The sequence below is a fragment of the Pristiophorus japonicus genome, chromosome 2, assembly GCF_044704955.1.
Source record: "Pristiophorus japonicus isolate sPriJap1 chromosome 2, sPriJap1.hap1, whole genome shotgun sequence".
In the NCBI taxonomy this organism is placed as follows: Eukaryota; Metazoa; Chordata; class Chondrichthyes; family Pristiophoridae; genus Pristiophorus; species Pristiophorus japonicus.
Window position 1 is genome coordinate 347769637 of NC_091978.1, and position 24224 is coordinate 347793860.

At 44.8% G+C, this 24224-nt stretch overlaps 1 protein-coding gene across 1 annotated transcript in view; it reads left to right on the plus strand.

Moving 5' to 3' along the window:
* The first annotated feature begins 8988 nt into the window (after nucleotides 1–8988).
* Nucleotides 8989–24224, plus strand: part of LOC139231614 (uncharacterized protein C4orf50-like) — a 110288-nt gene continuing 95052 nt past the window's right edge. The window contains exons 1-2 of the mRNA XM_070862521.1: nucleotides 8989–9272; nucleotides 20824–20971. Coding sequence (XP_070718622.1) covers nucleotides 8989–9272; nucleotides 20824–20971 — 432 coding nt within the window. The remainder of the gene's footprint in view (nucleotides 9273–20823; nucleotides 20972–24224) is intronic.

Here is a 24224-nt window from a genome sequence, read left to right on the forward strand (position 1 = left end):
TGGCGAGCTGAAAGAGCAACGAAGACAACAAAAGGAATCCGAAAGGAAGCTACAGGAGAGAAACAAGGTGCTGGAAGAGCTGGTGGAAGATATGCAGGAAGGAGAGAGCAGGATCCTACAGGAAAAGATAGCCCGCATGGAAAAGCTGCTTAGTATGAAAGAAGAAACTGAGGCGAAGTTACAGGCCAGGATCTCCAAGCAAGAGATCTTACTGAAAGAAATGGAAGAGACTCAAAGAAGGCTGGCACAACGTAACGAAGAACTGGGTGTCAAACAACGAGGGATGAGTGAAGAACTGCATCGTTGGAAAATGAAGAGCTCGAACCTTGAAAAATTGGAAAGGGAGGTGAAAATTGAAATAAACTGTCAGCGAGGTAGGATAAATGAGTTGGAAATGGCTAAAACTCACTTGGAGGCGCAACTTCAAAAGAAAATCAATGAGTTTGATGAGCTTGGCTTTTTGAAGAAAAAAGAACACGCAAATATAACAGCAGAGCTTAACAAAAAGATTGAAGAGCTCGAGTTCAAACAGTCTGTCTGTCAAGCGGGAAAGCAAAACCTTGAAACGCAGTTGAAAAAGAGGATAAAAGAATTTGAAATTTCTGAGATAAATGCCAAGAGCCTTAGGAAAAAACTTGAGGAGGCATTGGAAGAAAAACAATGTGAAATAAGAAAAGTAGAAACCACCATGCGGGAGGAGAAGAAAGCACTGGAAACTCAGCTTGCCAATCAGTCTCAATTGATGATCTCTTTAGAAGGCACGATTAAAGAGGAATGCCAACTCTCCCTCACTTTAAAGGGAGAGCTTCGTACTAAAGAAGCAGCTCTAAGACCACTGCAAGAGGAGCACTCAATGCTGCGGGCAAGAATTCAGGATTTAGAACAGGTAGGTGCAAAATACTATGGGCCCAAAACTCGGGGGGGGGGGGGGGCCCGAGAGGGCACTGATGCGGAGCAATTCTGGCAGGGGGCCGTAATTTCAGTCGGACCTTGGATCTAACTGGTTTCCACCAACGTAATTTGTGCAGGAAATTGTGCGGCATGGGAGACTTTTTCTTAAATCCACTCTCCTTACGTTTTGCACAGACTTTGGTGCATTCCTGAGTTCCACCAGAGGTTTTCTCAGCGCACAATAGGAACGATGGAACTCAAACAGGCTGAGAATCGGCATTGGGTCCAATTTAGGCCTCCTGAAGACCCCAAAATTAGAGCAGTCTACCCTAAGTCTACCAGCCAGATTTTTTGGAGCACTTTAATCTTTGGTCAATAAAGATCTTGTCCCCACCTACGATCCCCTGGCATATCGTTGGGGAAGGGCACCTCTATTGCATTCTTCGAGGCACACTTTCACCCTCCTACAAGGATCAACAAAGAGGCTTTACCCTCCCAGGGTATTCCAGCAACAGATCTCCTACATCAATTTCACTGAGAAACAGTGTCTTAGAAGGAATAAAAACAGAAAATACTGGAAATCTCAGTGGGTCAGGCAGCATCTGTGGAGAGAGAAACAGAGTTAACGGTTCAGGTCGATGACCCTTCATCAGAACTGGCAAATGTTCGTAATGAACAGATTCTTAAGGAACACTGAAAGGGGGAGGGGAGCAAAGAACAAAAGGGAAGGTCTGATTGGGTGGAAGACAGGAGAGATTAGAGAGACAAAAGGGATGATGGGCTGACTTGAGATGGTAATGGCAGAAGTTAGAAAAAGATTAGTCTAGATAAGGTGTGAATGGCGGAATAATTACCAGCTGCCATGGGAAGAGATTTTTTTTTTAACCTAAGAGCGGGGTGTGGCGGGTTAAAAAAACAAAGGGAGGAAAGGGAGCAAAATACGGGCAGAGGTTATGGTCTGAAATTGTTGAACTCGATATTGAGGCCAGAAGGCTGTAAAGTGCCTAAACAAAAGATGAGGCGAAACTTTCACCAGTTCTGACTAAGGGTCATCAACCTGAAATATTAACTGTTTCTCTCTCCACAGATGCTGCCTGACCCGCTGAGATTTCCAGCATTTTCTGTTTTTATTTCAGATTCCAGCATCGGCAGTATTTTGCTTTTGTGTTAGTGTCTTAGAAGGTTCTACTTCACCAAGGATGTGATCGCAGTGCTCTGCCATCTCCTGCAACTCAGACCAGAGACTACAAATGACCATGCAGGCCGCCCTTGACCAGCTCTAGGCCTGGAAGGCCTGGCTGTAGACTGCGCCATCTCAGGCTGGGCGGCGGCAGTCTGGGCTGGCTGGATGACGGGCAGCGACAAGTGCAATGGCGGAGTGGCAGTGTTGGGTTCAGGAGCGCTGTCATCCTGAGAGAGGACAGCAGGTTCCTGCTCCACTGACCCACTGCCACTCCCCCAGGGCAGCACCTCAGCATTCCCACCAACCTGCTGCGACCCCGTGAGATCCCCGGTGGCCTGTGGTGGACCCAGCGACCATAGCAAGAGTCAGAGCACGCGTGGCATCGAGCTGAGACTGCATGTGAGCAGTCGGAGCTTTGACGCCAGCAACCATTGTCTGCATCACAGCGCCAAGACGCTGCATTGCTTCCGCCAGTGCTGCAATGAAAGCTGCCACATTGCCCATGACATGTGTCATGAGGTCTGGATCCACACAGTCTCCCTGGGAATTCACCATCATCTGCAGACTGGCAATGATGGGCCCCATGGTGTGTGCAGAGCTCTGAACAATGCTGGAGGCGGACTCCTCCACGATCCATACCATTGCTGAGAGGCTCTCGGGCACCCTTGCCATTGCACCCATCATCTCCGAGTGCATGGCCATCATTTCTTTTGAATGCCCTCCCATTGAGGTCCTCATCTGAGTCCTGTGCAGCAGAACTCACGCACGAACTCGTCCTCCGGGAAGCTGGCTCCCGAGCTACCCTTTTCCCCCCCCCCCCCGGCCTTTCTGCAGCCCACTCGTCCCCGGTGATCACCCAGTGCAGACCCCACTACTGAGCTTGACTCTAACGAACGCATAGTGCCAGTATCTGAGGTGGTGAGCGATACAGTGACACAGTGCCTTGCTCCTCCTTCTCCATCCTCACTCTCAATGGGGGGGGCTCAGGGACAAGTTTGTCATCTGGTTGCTGATTATCTGAAAGCATAAAAGCACAGGACTCCATGTTAAGGTAAGGGCAGTGGGGTAAGGGCAGGGGGGCAGGAATGGAGCAAGGAATGCCGACATAATCAGGAGCTGGAAAGTGATAAAGCCTTCTGGTGTGACAGGGAAGTGGGATGAGAGAAGGAGAGGGGATGAAGATACCATTGTTGCCCCCAACGGGGTTGACGTCACCGACAGCTACAGCGCCCACCACCTGCTGCCCAATGAGTTTCAGCACTCGCTCCTCAAGGTCTGTAAACTGCTGGCGGCATCACTCCCGCCTGATCTCTGCTGCTCCCTCCTATTGTGGGTCATCTTGGCCTGCAAGAGAAATGAGTGTGAGTCAGAGTGCAGCTATGTGTTTGGATTATGTGCGTGCCATAGTTGAATAGCTGTATTTGTAGGCAAGGCGTGAGATGTGGATGAGAGTTTGAATAGGTGGAGGTGCGTGGTCGGGGTGTGGTGGTTTGTGTAGTGTGCACAGACTGAGGTTCAGATGCTGGTATGCAAGACCTGTTGGAGTATGTACTCGCCTTGATTACCCGAGTGAGGTCGTTGAATTTCTTCCGACACTGTGTCAGGCTCCAGATGACCACACTACTGGCCGAGGCCTCCTGGGTCACATCTCCCCAAATTGCCCTGAAGACCTCGGGCTTTGGCCTCCTTCCAGTGGCTGGGTACAGCACTGCCCTCCTTCGCTCCACTCCCGTGACCAATGCCTCCAATGCCTGGTCGGTGAAATGACGTGCTCTCTCCCTGGAGGCGGGATCAGCCATTACAATCAGGGGATTGAGTTGGTTCTAGGTCATCTTCACAGCCAGCAATGCTGATAATGAGATTCTGCACAATGCTGCAACCTCCTCTTTAAGAGCTGGAAGGAGCCAGTGTGAAGGATCATTCCTAATTGCATTGTGCCTGAAATTCATTATCACTCTGCTGGTAGTACCCTACTGAGGTCATTAGCATTTGATTTAGCGATCCAGTTCTTTCCTGGATTGCTAACAGCCAATTTATTGAAAGCTCAGAATTATTATCGCCAGGCGCGAATTTTACAAGATTTCAAAAATTAACGTCCCGAATGGAAACTGCTTTCTTGGTCGGTAAGACTGGGTACAGTGAGTCTATGCTTTCAAATTGAGTTAGACGTGGAAATCTGGTCCAGATGGCAAGGAAATGTCATTGTTACACTCCTGGATCCCACTGTCGCACATGTCAATAGAAGGAATCATTTGAGATATATAATAGGCGTCAACCGTGGCTCAGTGGTAGCATTCTCGCCTGAGTCAGAAGGTTCAAACCCTACTCCAAAGCACAAAATCTAGGCTGGCACTCCAGTGTAGTACTGAGGGAGTGCTGCATTGTCAGAGTTCTGTCTTTTTTATGAAGTGTTCTACCGAGGCCCCCTCTACCTTCTCAGCTGGATGTAAGAGATCCCATGGCACAGGTTTGAAGCAGTGCAGAGGAACTCTCCCTGGTCTTCTGGCCAATATTTGCTCCTCAACCAACATCACTAAAACAGATCATTATTGTTTGTGGGATGTTGCTCTGCGCAAAATTGGCTGCCGCGTTTCCTGCATTACATAACAGCAATTGCTCTTCCAAAGCGTTTTGTAAAGCACTTTGGGATGTCCTGAGGTCATGATAGGTGCCATATAAATGTAAGTTCTTTCTTTCTTGAGTTGTGGAGTCCAACAGTACACAGGCCCTAATTGGAATTCTCTATCCCGAAGGCTGTGGATGCTCAGTCATTGAGTTTATTCAAGGCTGAGATCGATAGATTTTTGGATTCTAAGGGAATCAAGCGATATGAAGATCGGGTGGGAAAGAGGAGCTGAGCTCAAAGATCAGCTATGATCTTGAATGGGGGAGCAGGGTCGAGGGGCCATATGTTACTCCTGCTCCTATTTCTTACGTTCTTAATTGAAAATAATGTACTTGAAAGGCAAAATTATTGAATCGTGCTGGTTAGATGAGTATCCACTGATAAGTTTTGAGGTGTTTCTGTACTGTTGGGTTCAGTAACTCCTTAAGGCAAGTCTTCCCAATGATCTTATCAGCAATACTGATGACTTAAGCGAAAATATTCAAAAATACTCAAGCATTACTGCCTGGTGCTAATTTTCAAGGATATTTCAGTTAATTATAGCTCATTGACATGGTTTGGGATTCTTTGGCCATTTTTTTCATGGAAAGGACTTGGACATGAGTTATGTTAAAGTGTGTTTTTTTTTAGCGAAGGCAGGGGTTGGCTGCCTCAGGATAAACCAATCCTGCAGCGGGAAATTCAAGCAAACGTTCGGCCTCTTATTTGCAGATACAAAAGACCTAATGCTTGCTTCAGGCATGGGTAAAACACGCCTCTTATTTGTCCTTACCCAATATGGCCGCACAGCAGCCTGTAATTCAGAAGCAAATCCAGGGCTAAGGGTCAGTTGAGCCACAGAAGGGAGCGAACTGCTTTCTTGGGTGGTAGGACTGGGTACAGCGTGATTATGCTTTCAAATTGAGTTAGACGTGGAAATCTGGTCCAGATCGCAAGGAAATGTCACTGTTACACTCCTGGATCGCACTGTCGCACACGTAAAGAGAGGGCAGTGGGAGTCAAAATAAGCAGTTGCTAAGGCCACATAAGAGAGTAACCGACACCACTGAATCCAAGAAGATATCCATGACAGTCTCAAATTTCTAACCCCCATTTTAACTGAGTCTTTAAAGAATAAAACTGGTGGTGAGATTTGCTGCTTTAAATCCAACTGGAGACTGAATTTGCTGATCAGCATTATTTTATTGCTGACGATAACTTATTACCAGTAAATGAGCTACTAGTTGCCTTAAAGCACTGCTTTCATATCAGAAAATCCAGACGAGGGACTCTAATACTATAAAACATTTGCTTTAAATTAAGCTTTATGATTACATGTTAAATTCCTTTTTTTTAAACTATTTTAATGCCGGTCTTAATCAATTTATTTTAAACACCTCCATTAAAATGGTAGACAAAAGATTTTCACTAAATATGCCAGGCATTATTACACAAATATTCAAAGAGCTTCATTTCAAAGCAATTGTGTTGTCTCCTTTTTTTCCCCAGCTAAGTCAGACGCCTTGGGTGCTCCAGTCAGGCAGATTGAGGGTGAGCATCCTCCTGAAGATGTACCATCACACACTCTTCCAAGCACCTGCACACAAGTCAACACCATACGTGTGTTAGGTAGTGATTTAGAGGGGTCTTCACCGAGCATAAGTGAGCCGGAGCAGGTAACGATGGCAAGGACAGCCCAGGGAAGAGCTCCCCAGAGGGCTAGCTCTGGACCCAGCTCTGCTGGAGGGGGCAGAGTTGCTGGCTTTAGGGCCCAGCTTTTAAAAAGGAGATCATTTCTCCCTCAGCATGCTGAACGTCCTCATTTAATGGTGGTTCCATGCAGAGCAAAGTGATGCAGCGTACAGTAAACCACGATCATACAAGACACTCTTTGTGGGTTGTATTGCAGGATGCAGCCAGACCTGCCCTGGCAGCCGAATTGTTGTTTGAGGACTCCCAACGGTCTGCTCAGTCAAGTCTCTGGTTTAACCATAGATTTGGTTGTAGCACAGTTTGGACGCAGAGCATGGCTTCCTAAGAGGAGTCACGAGCCAAGTGTACAGGAGACAGCCTTTGTCCTCTTGCAGCCAGCCTCTCACTTGTTGAGGAGAGGTAAAAGAGTGGAGGGATGGAGGATTTCCACAAGATAAAATCATCATGGTAGCTCCCAGAAAAGCAGGCACTGACCTGCATGATGCACCGCTGGTGATAACTGACCCGCAGGTTGGCATTAATGGAGTGGAAGCCCTTGTGATTTGTGAAGACAGTCGGGGATCATGTGAAGGAACCTGAAGGGTCACGTGCGAGCAGCCAATGAGGCCTGGACTTGGGATGCCTGCAATCTGTGCAAACCTCAGAGACCTATCTTGCTGCTTCCAGGTGTCCATGGAGAAAGTGAAGAAACCGTTTTCTTTAGAACACAGTCATCTGCTTAATACAAGGTTGATATGTTGCTGATGTAACCTGTGGCAGGCTGGAAGGAGTCTGTTGTGAATTAGTTCAGGGCTGTAGTGACCTTGATTGCAACAGGCAATGCTGTGCTGGCTCGAGCACTTGGCTCCAGGTCTTGTTGCAGGAGGTGACACAACTCTAGGACGGTTTCCCTAGAGAAGCGAAACCTTCTTGTGTATTGCTCCCCAGAGGTCTGGGCATACAAATTCTGTTGGGAAGGTGATGATTCCTCTCTGAGCACGTCTTCCTTCTATTTGGTCTCCTTCCAGTTACAGGTCTGTTTGCTCCTTCCTGCAAAGGCTCCTTTTCCTCTTTCCAGAGTGGCATTCCCAGAACGTCCGCAATGAAGAAATGAGTGCGATGCTAGACGCTAAGAGTTCGGAAAGCCTGGCAGCAATGACAAGCATTTTTAAGTCATCTTGGGTGACAAACTAATTTGAGCAAAATGTCTCTAAAAACCTTCTACAGCTCTACCTAAGAGCTGCTGAGAAACCCTTTAATTATAGCTGGAAATGACTGCCTCTCGACTTGTACCACCCATGTTTGGTGGATGGGAGCAAGAAGTGGCCATAGTCCGGTGGGCAGAAATGAAAATGGCCAACTGTGTCATTTGACCCTGATGTGTTTGTATGTATGAGCAACACTGTGTGTTTCCAATGGAAGCTCTGGCCAGCAGTGTGGCGGCCCACCCAAAAATGAGGATGGATGGCAACTTAATGGTAAATCGGCGCTTCCACCACTCATCCCAGTACTGCGCTGTTTTTTAGCATAAATGGGGCAGTATCGACATGAAAATCACCCCCACTGACGTTTGTCTTTTTCACAAATACATTTCAACGTTCACGTTATCTGGTAATGGAAGATGACAGGTTAAGCACATTCTTCCCGAAAACCAAAGGGAGCTTTAGGTATTATCTCTTATCCCCAGAGAAAAAGAATGCCACGTCATGCTTGTACAGACAGTGCAAATAGATCACCATTAAAGTTTCATTATTATGTCAATAAGTACTCTCTCTAGTACTTGGATTCGGGTCACGGGAAGAGCATAACTAGAGGCCACCAATGTAAGATAGTCATCAAGACATCCAATAGGGAACTCAGAAGAAACTTATTTACACAAAGAGTGGTGAAAATGTTGAACTCACTATCACAGGGAGTGGTTGAAGTGAGTAGTATAGATGCATTTAAGGGCAGGCTAGCCAAGCATATGAGGGAGAAGGGAATAGAGGGTTATGTTGATAGATTTAGATGAGGAAAGATGGGAGGAGGCTTGAGTGGAGCATAAGCACCGGCATGGACTGGTTGGGCTGAATGGCCTATTTCTCTGCCGTATATCCTGTGTAATCCTATATCATATTACACAGAAGATCAGAATGGGTTCAACTGAATTTTAAAATAATTGAAATGATCTACTTCCCAAAAAAACATAGTTCAGAGAAACATTTTTAATAAACCATTTTTGTAAGATTTGATTTTAAAGATTGTGCACTAAATGTTTCCTTGTAGAATAGAGACATATTGGAAGCATTTCTGCCAATGTAATGTGAGGGCCTCCTGATACAATGCCATTGTTGGAGTTCTCTGAAGCTGTAATATCAGAATGCTCCATCAATATTACATGTCAGTTTGTCCAATGGAACCAACAGTTTGCTTCTTTCCATCATGAATAAGTAAATGCATCTTCACCACTTTGTGGAGATGCCTTTTGAGCAGCAGGCCACCACAGTTAAACCAACTGAGACTGTCTCAAAATGAAATTATCTGCGCTGTTTGAAGACTGAGGAGTTCTCAGCTGCAACATATTTCTCGGGTTCAAATGATCCCAGTGACATGAAAGGCAGCGTTGCTTTTCCTACAAATGGAGTCCCCAGACGATAAAGTCAAAGAGATTAGTTATCAAATTATCTCACCCAGAAAAGAAGGCGCAGATGTGCTGAATGTTAATGTAACCATTGGTACCTCCTGGCAATTGCAGGACCTGGAGGAGGCAAAGAATGAAGGGACAAGCCAGGCTGAATGGGCGACTAATAAGCGTGAAATTGATGTCCTTAACCAGAGGTTGGAGGAATTCACACAGTCCGAGAAGATACTCAAACAAACCATCGGCAACTTCATAAAGACAGAGGCTGCTTTAAAAAGAAGGTAACGAAATGTAGGAGGCTGTGGCAATAATTCTGTTTCTCCTGTGTAACTGATGACTGCAAACTGGTGCAGATTACGGGGCTGTGGGGAGGAAAAGGGAAGGCATAGGTAAGGCAAAAAGTACCTTATTGTCAAATAAGTCTCTTAAGTTTCAGCTGCTATTCTTTGCCTTGGTGAGCTTGAGGAATGTTAATTGGTTGGTAATACCAGACAAATTATTAAAGATTACATCTATCATTTTTATGCCTATATTTATAAATGCAGTGCTCTTATAATGAGCAGCAGTGGAACCAAAATTACTGACTTCCTAGAATTTGTATGCACTTTGCGACAGTTATACACAAGAGGAATTCACATGACGCATGATGTGTTGCACAAACTGCTGTCATAAATGCTGTTTTATGTTCATAATATTAATTTGGGGTTTCTTAAAGAGCTTTAAAATATCATGATTAACAATAGCTAGATTTGCAGGGCTATGGGGAAATAGCAGGGGAGTAGGACTAATTAGATAGCTCTTTCAACAAGTCAGCACAGGCACAATGGCCTCTTGCTGTATGATTCTTGATTCTGGTAAGTGAGGATGCAAATGAAAGAGCAGTGAAGCAAATCCAGGCTGCAACATTGTCTGATCGAACCTAGCATCATCTGCTATTTTAAAAAAAAATTATGATATATTTTTTGCAGAATAAACAGGTTTAAAATGAGAGGACGAGGACAACATTAGAACTTCAGTACCCCATTCCTGCTTTCTCGCCATACCCCTTGATCCCCCGAGTAGTAAGGACTACATCTAACTCCTTTTTGAATATATTTAGTGAATTGGCCTCAACAACTTCCTGTGGTAGAGAATTCCACAGGTTCACCACTCTCTGGGTGAAGAAGTTTCTCCTCATCTCGGTCCTAAATGGCTTACCCCTTATCCTTAGACTGTGGCCCCTGGTTCTGGACATCCCCAACATTGGGAACATTCTTCCTGCATCTAACCTGTCTAAACCCATCAGAATTTTAAACGTTTCTATGAGATCCCCTCTTATTCTTCTGAACTCCAGTGAATACAAGCCCAGTTGTTCCAGTCTTTCTTGATATGTTAGTCCCGCCATCCCGGGAATCAGTCTGGTGAACCTTCGCTGCACTCCCTCAATAGCAAGAATGTCCTTCCTCAAGTTAGGAGACCAAAACTGTACACAATACTCCAGGTGTGGCCTCACCAAGGCCCTGTACAACTGCAGTAACACCTCCCTACCCCTGTACTCAAATCCCCTCGCTATGAAGGCCAACATGCCATTTGCTTTCTTAACCGCCTGCTGTACCTGCATGCCAACCTTCAACGACTGATGTACCATGACACCCAGGTCTCGTTGCACCTCCCCTTTTCCTAATCTGTCACCATTCAGATAATAGTCTGTCTCTCTGTTTTTACCACCAAAGTGGACAACCTCACATTTATCCACATTATACTTCATCTGCCATGCATTTGCCCACTCACCTAACCTATCCAAGTCAGGTGTGCAACCAGCACTATCCATGCTATTCATTGGCTACATGTCTGTTTGGTGGCATGGATATTGGGTGTCTCTGATGCCACTTAAAGGCAGCCAGTACCTCTTAAAGGGGTGGTGCACTCTGGCTGCAGAAAACGGGGAAAGATTGTAAAGAGAGAAGTGGCTGCAAGACCTGCAGGTTCTCAAAAACTGCCTTGGAGTCAAGTTTAGCAGGTGGGGTGTTTGGAGCTGTGGCATACCAAAATTGAAAAGGGTCCTACAAGAAGAGTAGGACCCTTATTTGCATAATTTATTCATTGATTTAAATATTTCTGGCATGTGCTCTGGACGCCTATGGAGAAGCCAATACGGTGGGTGGTGCACTTTTGATTTGAAATGAGTGTACGCTTCCTGCCCGCAAAATTGGAGGGTTATGCAGCTGTTTAGCGCCTGATAAACAGATGTGACGCAATCGAATTTCTAGGCCGCTGTAGGGAAATCTCTCCAGGGAAATGCCTTCCTTATGCACCATGTCTTATTCTGATGAACCTTTTAAAATCATTCTCTTTATTTAAAAAAATCCTTTATTTATAAAGAATTCCTCAAAATTCTGTCATCATCGAGAGGGTATTGAATTAAACCTGTCCTACATAAATGGCCCTTAATAATCCACGGTAGAGATATTTGGGGGGATAACTTTCACCATCATTTGGGCAGTAAATTGGTGGACTGGATTGCTTGCCTGGAATAGAAATCTCCCGATTTTCATTTCTATTTAAGTCAATGGAAAGGACAATTGACGGATTCTATAACAGGTTTAATTAAGATTACCGTCTTTGTCTCCGAGATTGAATATGGTGAATCAGTCTTTGTCTCTGTTATGCCAGTTAATGGGAACAGACGGAGTGTAATCATAAACTTATAGAATGAGGCAGCAGAGAAGGAGGCCATTTGGACAATTGTGTTTGTGTCGGCAATGCATTCTACACCATCACAACTCACTGCGCAAAATAAAAATGTCCTCATGTTGCTTCTGGTTCTTTTGCCGATCAACTTAAATCTGTGACCTCTGGTTACCAACCCTTCTACCACTGGAAACAGTTTCTCCTTATTTAATCTATCAAAACCATTCATGACTTTGAACACCTCTGTCAAAACTGCTCTTGCCCCCCTCTGATTTAAGGAGAACAACCCAAGTTTCTCTAGTCTCTCTGCATAACTGTAGTTCCTCATCCCTGGTATCATTTTCATCAATCTAGTAATGAAGCAGTAAATTTGAGGGAGGTCAGTTCCTACATAAGAACATAAGAACATAAGAACATAAGAAATAGGAGCAGGAGTAGAACATTTGACTCCTCGAGCCTGCTCTGCCATTCAATAAGATCATGGCTGATCTGATCTTGCCTTCAACTCCACTTTCCTGCCCGCTCCTCATAACCCTTGATTCCCTTATCATTCAAAAATTTGTCTATCTCCACCTTAAATATATTCAATGGCCCAGCCTCCACAGCTCTCTGGGGTAGAGAATTCCAAAGATTCATCACTCTCTGAGAGAAGAAATTCCTCCTCATTTCCATTTTAAATGGGCGACCCCTTATTCTGAAACTATGCCCCCCTAGTTCTAGATTCCCGCACGAGAGGAAAAATCCTCTCTGCATCCACCTTGTCAAGCCCCCTCAGAATCTGATACGTTTCAATAAGATCACCTCTCAGTCTTCTAAACTCCAATAGGTATAGGCCCAACCTGCTCAATCTTTCTTCATATGACAACCCCTTCATCTCAGGAATCAACCTCGTAAACCTTCTCTGAACAGCCTCCAATGCAAGTATATCCCTACTTAAATAAGGAGACCAAAACTCTATGCATTACTCTGGGTGTGGTCTCACCATCGCCCTGTACAGGTGTAGCAGGACTTCCCTGCTTTTATACTCCATCCCCCTTGCAATAAAGACCAACATTCCATTAGTCTTCCTAATTACTTGTATGCTAACTTTTTGTGCTTCATGTACAGGACCCCCAGATCCTTCTGTACCGCAGCATTTTGTAATCTCTCCCCATTTAAATAATTAGCTTTTTTATTTTTCCTACCAAAGTGGATAACCTCACATTTTTCCACATTATACTCCATCTGCCAAACTTTTTGCGCACTCACTTAGCCTATCTACATCCCTTTGCAGATTCTTTGTGTCCTCCTCACAACGTGCTTTTCCACCTATCTTTGAGGTCAAGTTTCGGCTGCCCGCTAGAACGGCGCACATCGGAGAGGCCCGCCTAATTTATAGAACAAAATTTACGCCGAATACTTACCTCGCGATTCTCAGATAGCTGTAGGTCCATTTGCAGGTCTGCGCGGCGCAGCAGGAGCTGCTGGGGGCGGAGCTACAGCCCTGCGCCGAAAACAGTGCCGGCAGCTGCGAGCATGCGCAGTAGCTGCCGGCGCCCTGTCTCCGGGGTGACAACCCTATCCCAGGCCGAAGGGACGTCGCCCCTATCCCCGACCGAGTGGCCTGCGCATCTTACCTCAGCGGCGGGGGCCGCCCCGAACTCCTGGCAGCTGGCGTCGTCGTTGTCGTCAGCGGGGCTCGCCCGCCCACATCTCGCTGGGGCGAGCCCCGCCCGAAGAGTCGGCAGCGTCGACAGGTACCGGCATCGGCTGCGTGCGGGGCTTCTTCTTCGTTGTCTTCTCGCTCTCCCCCCCCATCTTCCTCTCTTCTCTCCCCCCCCCCCCCAATCTTTTTCTCTTCTCTCCCCCCCCCCTTCCCTGCCAATCTTCTTCTCTTCCCCCCCCCCCTTCCCTGCCAATCATCTTCTCTCCCCCCCCCCCCCCCCCGCCCCCATCATCTTCTCTTCCCCACCCCCCCCCCCCCCGCCCCCATCATCTTCTCTCCCCCCCCCCCCCCCGCCCCCATCATCTTCTCTTCCCCACCCCCCTCTTCTCCCTGGTGCTGCAGTAGGTGAGTAGAAATAATTTTTTATTTATTGAGTGATTTTAAAATGTTTAAAAATGTTTTAATTTATTTAGATTGATTTATTGATTTATTTATCATTTATTATTGATGATAGTTCTTTATTTGTAAAAGTGAAGTGTTTAATGTTTGTAAACCCCCCCACCCCCCGCCACCCCAGCTCTCTTCCTTACGCCTGATTTTCTAAGTGTAGGCGAGGTTTTTCTGAGCGTACAAAAATCTACACTTACTCCATTCTAATTTAGTTTCGAGTAAGTTTTTGCTGCCTAAACTTGCAAAACAAGCATAAGTTGCCGGACACGCCCCCTTTTGAAAAAAAAAATCTATTCTAAAATGAAACTGTTCTAACTCACTAGAACTGGAGCAAACTAAATGCCGAGAATTGCAATTTCTAACATACTCCATTCTAAACTAGTTGCTCCAAAAAAATAGGAGCAACTCAGGCCGAAACTTGACCCCATGGTATCATCAACAAATTTGGCTACATTACACTCCATCCCTTCATGCAAGTCATTAATATAGATTGTAAATAGTTGAGGCCCCAGCATTGATCCCTGTGGCACCCCACTAGTTACAGTTTGCCAACCTGAAAATGACCCATTTATTCTGATTCTGTTATTCTGTTGGTTAGTCAATTCTCTATCCATGCTAATTTATTACCCCCCAGCCCCGTGAGCTGTAACCTTTTATGTGGCACCTTATCTAATGACTTCTGGAAATCCAAATACAGGACATCTACTGGTTCCCCCTTATCCACCCTGCTCGTTACATCCTTAAAGTACTCCAGCAAATTTGTCAAATATGATTTCCCTTTCATAAAAACATGTTGACTCTGCTTGACTGTACTATGATTTTCTAAATGTCCCGCTGTTACTTCCTTAATGATGGACTCCAGCATTTTCCCAATGACAGATGTTAGGCTAACTGGTCTATAGTTTCCTGCTTTCGATCTCTCTCCTTTTTTAAATAGGGGCATCACGTTTGCGGTTTTCCAATCTGCTGGGACCTCTCCAGAATTTTGCTAGATTACAATCCATGTATCCACTATCTCTGCAGCCACTTCTTTCAAGACCTTAGAATGCAGGCCATTAGGTCCAGGGGACTTGTCCACCTGTTTGATATCAGCTAGTTTTCTCCCCATCCCTTTAACTTCTATTTACACTCGGTTCTCCTCTCCCACCATCATTCTGCTTCCTAGAACTATCTGAGTCTTGTGCTGTGAATATTATTCAAGTGAATTGCACCAGAGATCTGAGAACAATTAGCACTTTCAGATAGGATTTACAGCAGTTCTTAACTGTGAATGATTTATATTAAAAAGCAAACTCGGCACCATTTTGTTCCTGTGTATTTCAAAAGAGGGAACCACCAACTAGCACTTGATGTACAAGTCCATAATTTTGTCAGAGCTGCTCTCACTCAGCCACCATAACGTGACTGGAAGTGCGGCAGAAACTCCATGTAATTGGGGCTTCACCAAACTTCCGGTGAAGTAATGGCAGCAGAGCAACTGGAGCTCTGAGGAAATTCCGGGCCAATGTTCAAAATAAGGACATGAACTACAAATCAATGTGCTTAAATGAAAATGTCACTTACTATGATGTATTTAACTGTTCCCAATTGGCGGTATTTTAACATCAGGCCACTGTTGGCATTAAAATAGCTGATCGGAAAATCTAGACCAGTATCAACGAAACCTCAATAGGCTGGGAGTTTCCTCACAGATTCCCATATTCCGCTGCCCTAGCTTTAGTGGAAGTTCGGCACAAACCCTGTTTACACATATCGGAGTGGGAGAAGCTCTAGAGAAAATTTCCGGGCATTAGATTTACCAGACTGATATTCGGACTTAAAGGGTTAAGTTACGAGGAGAGATTACACAAATTAGGTTGTATTCCCTAGAATTTAGAAGGTTCAGGGATGATCTGATCGAAGTTTTCAAGATATTAAGGGGAACAGAGAGGGTAGATAGAGAGAAACTATTTCCGCTGGTTGAGGATTCTAAAACTCGGGAACATGGTCTAAAAGTTAGAGCCAGGAATTTCAGAAGTGAAATTAGGAAACACTTCTACATACAAAAAGGTGGTAGACGTTTGGAAGTCTCTTCTGCAAATGGCAATTGATGCTGGATTAATTGTTGATTTTAAATCTGAGATTGATAGTTTTTTATTAACCAAAGGTATTAAGGGACATGGGTCAAAGGCGGGTATATGGAGTTAGGTTACAGATCAGTCCCCTCCTGTTGCTATGTTCCTAATATCTTCATATTCCACAGGAATAATTATGTCAGCAACCACAAGGGTTGGGGCAGCTTTCTAATTACTCCCTGAGTCTTAACAATACCCTCTTCCCCTAAAAGAACACTTCAGCTTACTTATTTGTTATGGATTTTCAGCTCTTTTATTCATTCACGCTAAATATTTTTGGCAAGCATTTAAATGTTGAAGAATGCAAGATTATAATCTTAATTGTTGATCCCGTGCTAGAATTTTGTGTAGAATGAAAGGTTCCAGTGTGCAGAGTGGCCTTCACTAAATTGTGAGACACAAAGTCCCAGGTTGTACAGTGAGTTCCTGTTTGTCACAAGTATTTGGTAGAGCAGAGGCAAAAAAAATGAACTAACTGATAAACTGGAATAGAGAACAGTGAGATAGTCATCCCTTGAGTTTGACTATTAGGGAAGTTTCTATAAATATTTGAGATAATAATGCACAATGGGCACCAATATGCAATTGCCATGAAGTGGTAAGGTTAAAGTTCAATCTTTGTTTTGCTCAGTTATTACCATGTTAGACAGAGAAGAGAGTGAGTAGAGGCTGCAGTGGCAGGCAATATTGGATCATCGTGTTCTGTCTGAGTGTTACCTCTGGCTGGCTGAAGCATTGAGAATTGGGTAAAGTTTGGCAGCAGGTTACCTATCTAATCTCTTGGCAGCGGAGACAGGACACCCATAGACCCAAGGTTAAAAAAACATGGGGATAAACTTTTAAAAAGTCAAATATTAGAAACGGGTAGGAACTTAAATGGGTTCCATGATAAATGTGTAACATATTGGTGGGACTCTTTGGTATTACTCACAGATAATTTGAGGTATGGAATGTGATGTTCCATATAAGTAGCATGGAAAATTAAGGTTGAACTAAGTTCTGTTGATCCTCTTGTGGATCTACGCTTTCTCTGGATGGTAAACTTTTGGGGATCGGAGAAGCTGCAGCTCAATGACCATCTTACAGGTATCCAGTATGTAGTCACATCAAGCAGTCTGGAGGACCTCTGGAAGACTGGAGGAACCCTTCTATGATTCCCTATCCTTCTCGATGTGTGTTACTGTTCTCTGTTCCTTTCTTGGTTAATCACTGGTTTTCTTTCTGTATTTGTGCTTCTTCTACTTTCTCCTTCTTGTTCTCTATTCTTCTTTCTCTTATTCACTTCCAAGGAGTGAGCTATGGGACAGTGGAAACCACAAAAGGAAGGTAGTGGGGATGGGCAGGGACAGTAAGGAGCAGAATCTAAGGGAGGGAGCAGGCAGGGGAGTGCAAAATCATTTGTGTGGTGGGATGGAGTCATCAGCAGATGGATTCATCTCATCAAAGCTCAGATCAGAGGCTTTGAATTAGGCTGGTCCTGGAGGGCAGATATGTGGTGGTGATGGGTAGCAGGGACAAGTGTACCCAGGTCGAAGCTTTTGAGTTTATTGGTGGGGGGAAGGAGGGTTGAGAAGTTGAATTTTGAATATTGTGATAGTGCGATGGAAAAGATTATGGGAAAGCTCATGATTTTTTGTGACTTATATAGATTTTTTTTTGTAATTTATTTATATGATGTAGGGGTATGTAACGAACTGTTATCCCTTTATGCCGAGGACATTTTTTTGTTTGAATGTGATTGGTTATTTAAACAGCCAATCAGATATGTCACTGCAGAGTTGGTTCTGATTGGTTTCTGGTGGTATGGTTCTGTATCTGATTAGTTTCTGAGTTTCAGATTTGATTAAAGAAAAGAAAGACTTGGATTTATATAGCGCCTTTCACGACCACTGGACTTCTCAAAGTGCTTTACAGCCAATGGAGTACTATTAGAGTGTAATCACTGGTTCAATAGACAGATCGTAGTGGTTTCTGGGATCTGAATCTTTGAGGCTGTGGCATGTGATTGGTCGAAGGAGTCAGTGGCTACACTTGTTAATATTTTCTTCTTCATTCCTGTTTCAATGAACTTAAAAATGACATGCAAATATCTGCAGAGAATTTAAAATGTCATTAACAGCGATTAAAGTTAGAAATTATAGACAACGACAGCCTCAACAGCCACACATTAAAATCATTTATCAGGAACAGATTGCAATTTTAGCTCAGTTACCTTTTAGAAAGTTACATGTAAGTCACAAATTTTCGTTAATGATAAGTGTCCTTTGTGGTAACAAGGACACAACCACTGCATCAATCCCTTCCTGATGTTGAATTTAAAATGCATTTATAATTTATAATGTCATTAAGTCGCAGTGATAGAAATTTAGATTGGCATCAAGGGAAATTATTAGAATTGATTATTGATGGAGCATTAATTGAAACAATTCTACAGATTGAATGGAATAGAGTCACAGTTGTTGCATCTGAATAGATTATGTACATGAGCTATTTGAATAACAAAAAAATATTTTCAACCGTCTACAATTCCACACAAATAGCACAAACTATAATAATACCACCATGTTCAATATGGGTTTCTATTATCATCTGTTTTACAATGATCACTGAGACACTTACTCCAGGAAGAATTTTTAAATAGAAAGGTCAGATTTAACATGCTCTTCATTTAAGGAGAAGTGTCTTCTGCCAATGTCTGACAATTGAACCGTAACTGTCTACTTTAAGCATTTTTAGTGATTGTGATTTTGGAGCTGCTGTTCCTCTGCTTTGTAATACAAACAGAAAATGCTGGGAACACTCATCAGGTCAGGCAGCAGTCTGGAGAGAGAAACTGAGTTAACGTTTCAGGTCGATGACCTATTGTTCCTCTGCTTTGTGTCTGAAGTACGCTTGGGCTTCGAGTTTTATTCCCCCAGAATGGTGGAAACTGGACAGGAGGCAGTTAAAATAGAATGGGTGACTTAGCCACTCTATTCCCATCTTGATCTGACTGATGGCAAACTTAAGCTGGCTCTATATAAAGATCAACAGAATGAATAAGGACGAGGAAGGCATTTTGGCCCATCTAGCACATCTCGACATGATCTAGACTGCAATTATGAAATCTCAGTGTTGGTTGAAAGGGTTTGAAATCTTAGGACTGTACCTTCTATTTTAATAAATAAAATGTGCGTTTCCGCGATTTCTTAGCTAATAATTATAGAGGACAACAAAGGATTCTCCCACTTTTCATTTAGAAAGAGGCACATTCCCATGGGCTAGACTTTCCCGAGAGCCCCTCAACGCCCAATTGTCCACCCAGAAAAACCACTAATGTTTGGGAAGTAACGCTGGCGCAAATTTCCACTTTCAAGTTAAAACTAATTAAAACTAATCGCCCGGCAAGAAAATGGGTCTTGCACCATTATTCTCGGTGGTTTTCTCGGCAGTTAAGGGGAAATTAAGTAAAACAGGCGTTTTTTTTAAATTCAGTCCAAGGCTGTGGTTGGGCCTAGGAGGGGGGTCAATTTAAAAACAAATTTCACAAAAAAAATATAAAAAGTTAAACAAACATTCCCAAGACACTTTTACACCTAATCGACATTTACATTTAAAAAAATAAATAAATAACGAACCTTTAACTTTGCAGAGTACTCACCTACCGCCCTGTTTAAGCAGCTTTCACCGGGCTGTTCCCTCAGCGATCTGGACGGGCTTCCATTGAGACCAAACTTACACCCTGGCGATTTTCTCGGCAGTGCACGTCGGCAGTTGGTCCCGGCGGGCGTTTTCAGATTTATGCGATAATATTGAAAAACAAAAGGGGAAACTTTCATCGGCAGAAAAACAGCTGTACCGCCGAGAAAATCGTCGAGAACCCGCCGAAAATGGAAGGAAAGTTTAGCCTTAAGAGTCTTAAGTGAAATGAGTTTTAGGCAGTTTGAATCCAGTTCCTAGTCGGCCAAAGCACAAAGCTGTGCATGAACATACAAAATTGATGGGCCGGAAAAGACCAACTGCTTCATCAAGCTTGCCCCACACTCATGATGGCTAGAGCATTACAACAAGTCACTCACAACCCATTCCCTCCAACCCCCGGCAGCAATATAATCTCCTGGGAGAGCCAAAAACACAGAAATACCCAGGGAATACCCAGCCAATAAGGGAAAAATACTTTGGAAAATGATGCTCCGACCCCCACAGGTGATCAAAACCAGTCAAGGAGATCACATGAATCATGTATTATCTGTAAAGCCTCTCACCTTCTGTATGATGCAATCTCTGCCCAGGTCAAGAACTGGTCCAGCTCCCTTTTGAAGTCATGTAGAGAGTCAGCACCCACCACACAAGCTGGCAATTCATTCCAGAGGTCCACAGTTCATAGAATCATAGAATGGTTACAGCACGGAAGAAGGCTCTTCGGCCCATCGAGCCCGTGCCGGCTCTCTGCAAGAGCACCTCAGTTAGTCCCACTCCCCCAGCTTTTCCCCATGTCCCTGCTATTTTTTTAATTTCAGGTAGTTATTCAACTCCCTTTTGACAGCAGTGATTGAGTCTGGCAGTACATTCCAGATCCTAACCACTCGCTGTCTAAAACAAAGTTTTTTCTTATGTCACCTTAAATCTGCGTCCTCTAATTCTCGACCCTTCTGCTAATGGGAATTTATTTTGACATTTAATTGGCAATCTTTACTCAGCAACGCTGTCAGGATAGCTGACATTGAAATGCAAATGTCACATTGGTAGATTAGAGAAAAGTAACTTTCCTGAGGTTGGGATTAGGATGCATTTGCTGGGGCAGAGAAGTGGCTGATTTCTACTTGACATGGGAGTGGGGGTTGATGCTGACAGCAGGTGCCAGCAGTGATATACCTCAACTCAACGATCGCAAAATACAGCAAAAATGCTGCATCGAATGTTTTTATTTTATTTTTACTCAATGCTATTGGTTCCTTTTATTGAATTGTTTAGAATTCAAGATTTGGAGCTGTCAGAACAAAAACTTCTGGATAAAACCAGTGAGCTAAATTCCAAATCGCAGCAATCAATGGTCAACGATCCACAGCTCACAGGAAAACTTCGAAGTCTGCAGATTTCAGAGAGGGGTCTCAGAATCACGGTAAGATTAGTTTTAAATCCGATGGGTTCATTATTCTTGCTCCTCTGAAGTTTCTGAGTTGCAGCAGTTGCCCAATCCTTCACTCAAGTGATGCTTTGTTAGTGTCGGGGTGCAGGCAGTGAGGGTTCTGGCCATACAAAGGTGAAGCACAGGAAAAAGAGCAGCTTGTCCGTTGAGCTGGTCCCATACGGTCATGGTGCAGCTTCTGCACACCATGACCCCCATGCAGCACTTGCTCCCCACCGACCGCCCATCGCCACCTGCCCACCACACCAACCTCCCACCACACCAACCTCCCACCACACCAACCTCCCACCACACCAACCTCCCACCACACCAACCTCCCACCACACCAACCTCCCACCACACCAACCTCCCACCACACCAACCTCCCACCACACCAACCTCCCACCACACCAACCTCCCACCACACCAACCTCCCACCACACCAACCTCCCACCACACCAACCTCCCACCACACCAACCTCCCACCACACCAACCTCCCACCACACCAACCTCCCACCACACCAACCTCCCACCACACCAACCTCCCACCACACCAACCACCCTCCCACCACACCAACCACCCATCCACACCACCCATCCACACCACCCACTACCTCCGCCGACCCCATTGCCCAAACTGCCCTCAACGCCCCCCCCCTCAACTGCCCCCCCAACGCAACCCCCCCCCAACACCCACCCCCCCCAACACCCACCCCCCCCCCCCAACAACCACCCCTCCTAACACCCACCCCCCCGCAACACATCCCCCCCCAGCAACACATCCCCCCCGCAACACCCACCCCCCCGCAACACCATGGTGACTGGGTTCGGTATTCACGAAGGAGGACACAAACAACCTTCCGGTTATAAAAGGGGTTGGGGGGGTCTAGTAAGGAGGAGGAACTGAGGGAAATCCTTATTAGCCGGGAAATTGTGTTGGGGAAATTGATGGGATTGAAGGCCGATAAATCCCCAGAGCCTGATGGACTGCATCCCAGAGTACTTAAGGAGGTGGCCTTGGAAATAGTGGATGCATTGACAGTCATTTTCCAACATTCCATTGACTCTGGATCAGTTCCTATGGAGTGGAGGGTAGCCAATGTAACCCCACTTTTTAAAAAAAGAGGGAGAGAGAAAGCAGGGAATTATAGACCGGTCAGCCTGACCTCAGTAGTGGGTAAAATGATGGAATCAATTATTAAGGATGTAATAGCAGTGCATTTGGAAAGAGGTGACATGATCGGTCCAAGTCAGCATGGATTTGTGAAAGGGAAATCATGCTTGACAAATCTTCTGGAATTTTTTGAGGATGTTTCCAGTAGAGTGGACAAGGGAGAACCAGTTGATGTGGTATATTTGGACTTTCAGAAGGCGTTCGACAAGGTCCCACACAAGAGATTGATGTGCAAAATTAGAGCACATGGGATTGGGGGTAGTGTGCTGACATGGATTGAGAACTGGTTGTCAGACAGGAAGCAAAGAGTAGGAGTAAATGGGTACTTTTCAGAATGGCAGGCAGTGACTAGTGGGGTACCGCAAGGTTCTGTGCTGGGGCCCCAGCTGTTTACACTGTACATTAATGATTTAGATGAGGGGATTAAATGTAGTATCTCCAAATTTGCGGATGACACTAAGTTGGGTGGTAGTGTGAGCTGCGAGGAGGATGCTGTGAGGCTGCAGAGCGACTTGGATAGGTTAGGTGAGTGGGCAAATGCATGGCAGATGAAGTATAATGTGGATAAATGTGAGGTTATCCACTTTGGTGGTAAAAACAGAGAGACAGACTATTATCTGAATGGTGACAGATTAGGAAAAGGGGAGGTGCAAAGAGACCTGGGTGTCGTGGTACATCAGTCATTGAAGGTTGGCATGCAGGTGCAGCAGGCGGTTAAGAAAGCAAATGGCATGTTGGCCTTCATAGCAAGGGGATTTGAGTACAGGGGCAGGGAGGTGTTGCTACAGTTGTACAGGGCATTGGTGAGGCCACACCTGGAGTATTGTGTACAGTTTTGGTCTCCTAACCTGAGGAAGGACATTCTTGCTATTGAGGGAGTGCAGCGAAGGTTCACCAGACTGATTCCCGGGATGGCGGGACTGACCTATCAAGAAAGACTGGATCAACTGGGCTTGTATTCACTGGAGTTCAGAAGAATGAGAGGGGACCTCATAGAAACATTTAAAATTCTGACAGGGTTAGACAGGTTAGATGCAGGAAGAATATTCCCAATGTTGGGGAAGTCCAGAACCAGAGGTCACAGTCTAAGGATAAGGGGTAAGCCATTTAGGACCGAGATGCGGAGGAACTTCTTCACCCAGAGAGTGGTGAACCTGTGGAATTCTCTACCACAGAAAGTTGTTGAGGCCAATTCACTAAATATATTCAAAAAGGAGTTAGATGAGGTCCTTACTACTAGGGGGATCAAGGGGTATGGCGAGAAAGCAGGAATGGGGTACTGAAGTTGAATGTTCAGCCATGAACTCATTGAATGGCGGTGCAGGCTAGAAGGGCCGAATGGCCTACTCCTGCACCTATTTTCTATGTTTCTATGTTTCTATGACACATCCCTCAATACATTCTCCATGTATAACTATATTGGCCACTCATCCAGCTCCCTTTTGAATGTTTGCCATGAATCCGTACTCACTGCACAAGCCAGCAACTTTTTCCATTGGTTGATGACTCTGAGAATAAGCTAGTTGTCAGAGACCTGATAACCGAGCAGGACTTTGTCCTTGCCTGAAGTTCATGACTGCACACTTGACTGCAATCAGGAGCGGGTAACTTGACTGATTTATTCTGTCGTCCGTAGCTCGAGGGTACTGATGGCAATTTATTGTGGCAAACTCAGCAGAGACAGGTGTTATACCTGCTCTGTATAGTTCACTATCTCACTATACTGTTCCTTTACATATTGAGCCAGCAGAGATACCCATTCCTTTATACTTGTCTGTGAAATCACAATCGAAAATCTGCTACAGTCAAGATGACAGGAAGTTTTGTATCTCGCTAGTCAAAATGGAAAAATGAGGTCATGCTTTATTCAGACATGTGCTCCGTTTAAACTTCAGTGTTTTTAATGACCTTATCTAAATAAGCAGAAGCTGAGTTTTATGTGACTCATCATTATCATCATCATCATCATCATCATAGGCAGTCCCTCGGAATCGAGGAAGACTTACTTCCACTCTTAATGTGAGTTCATAGGTGGCTGTACAGTCCAATACAAGAACCACAGTCTCTGTCAC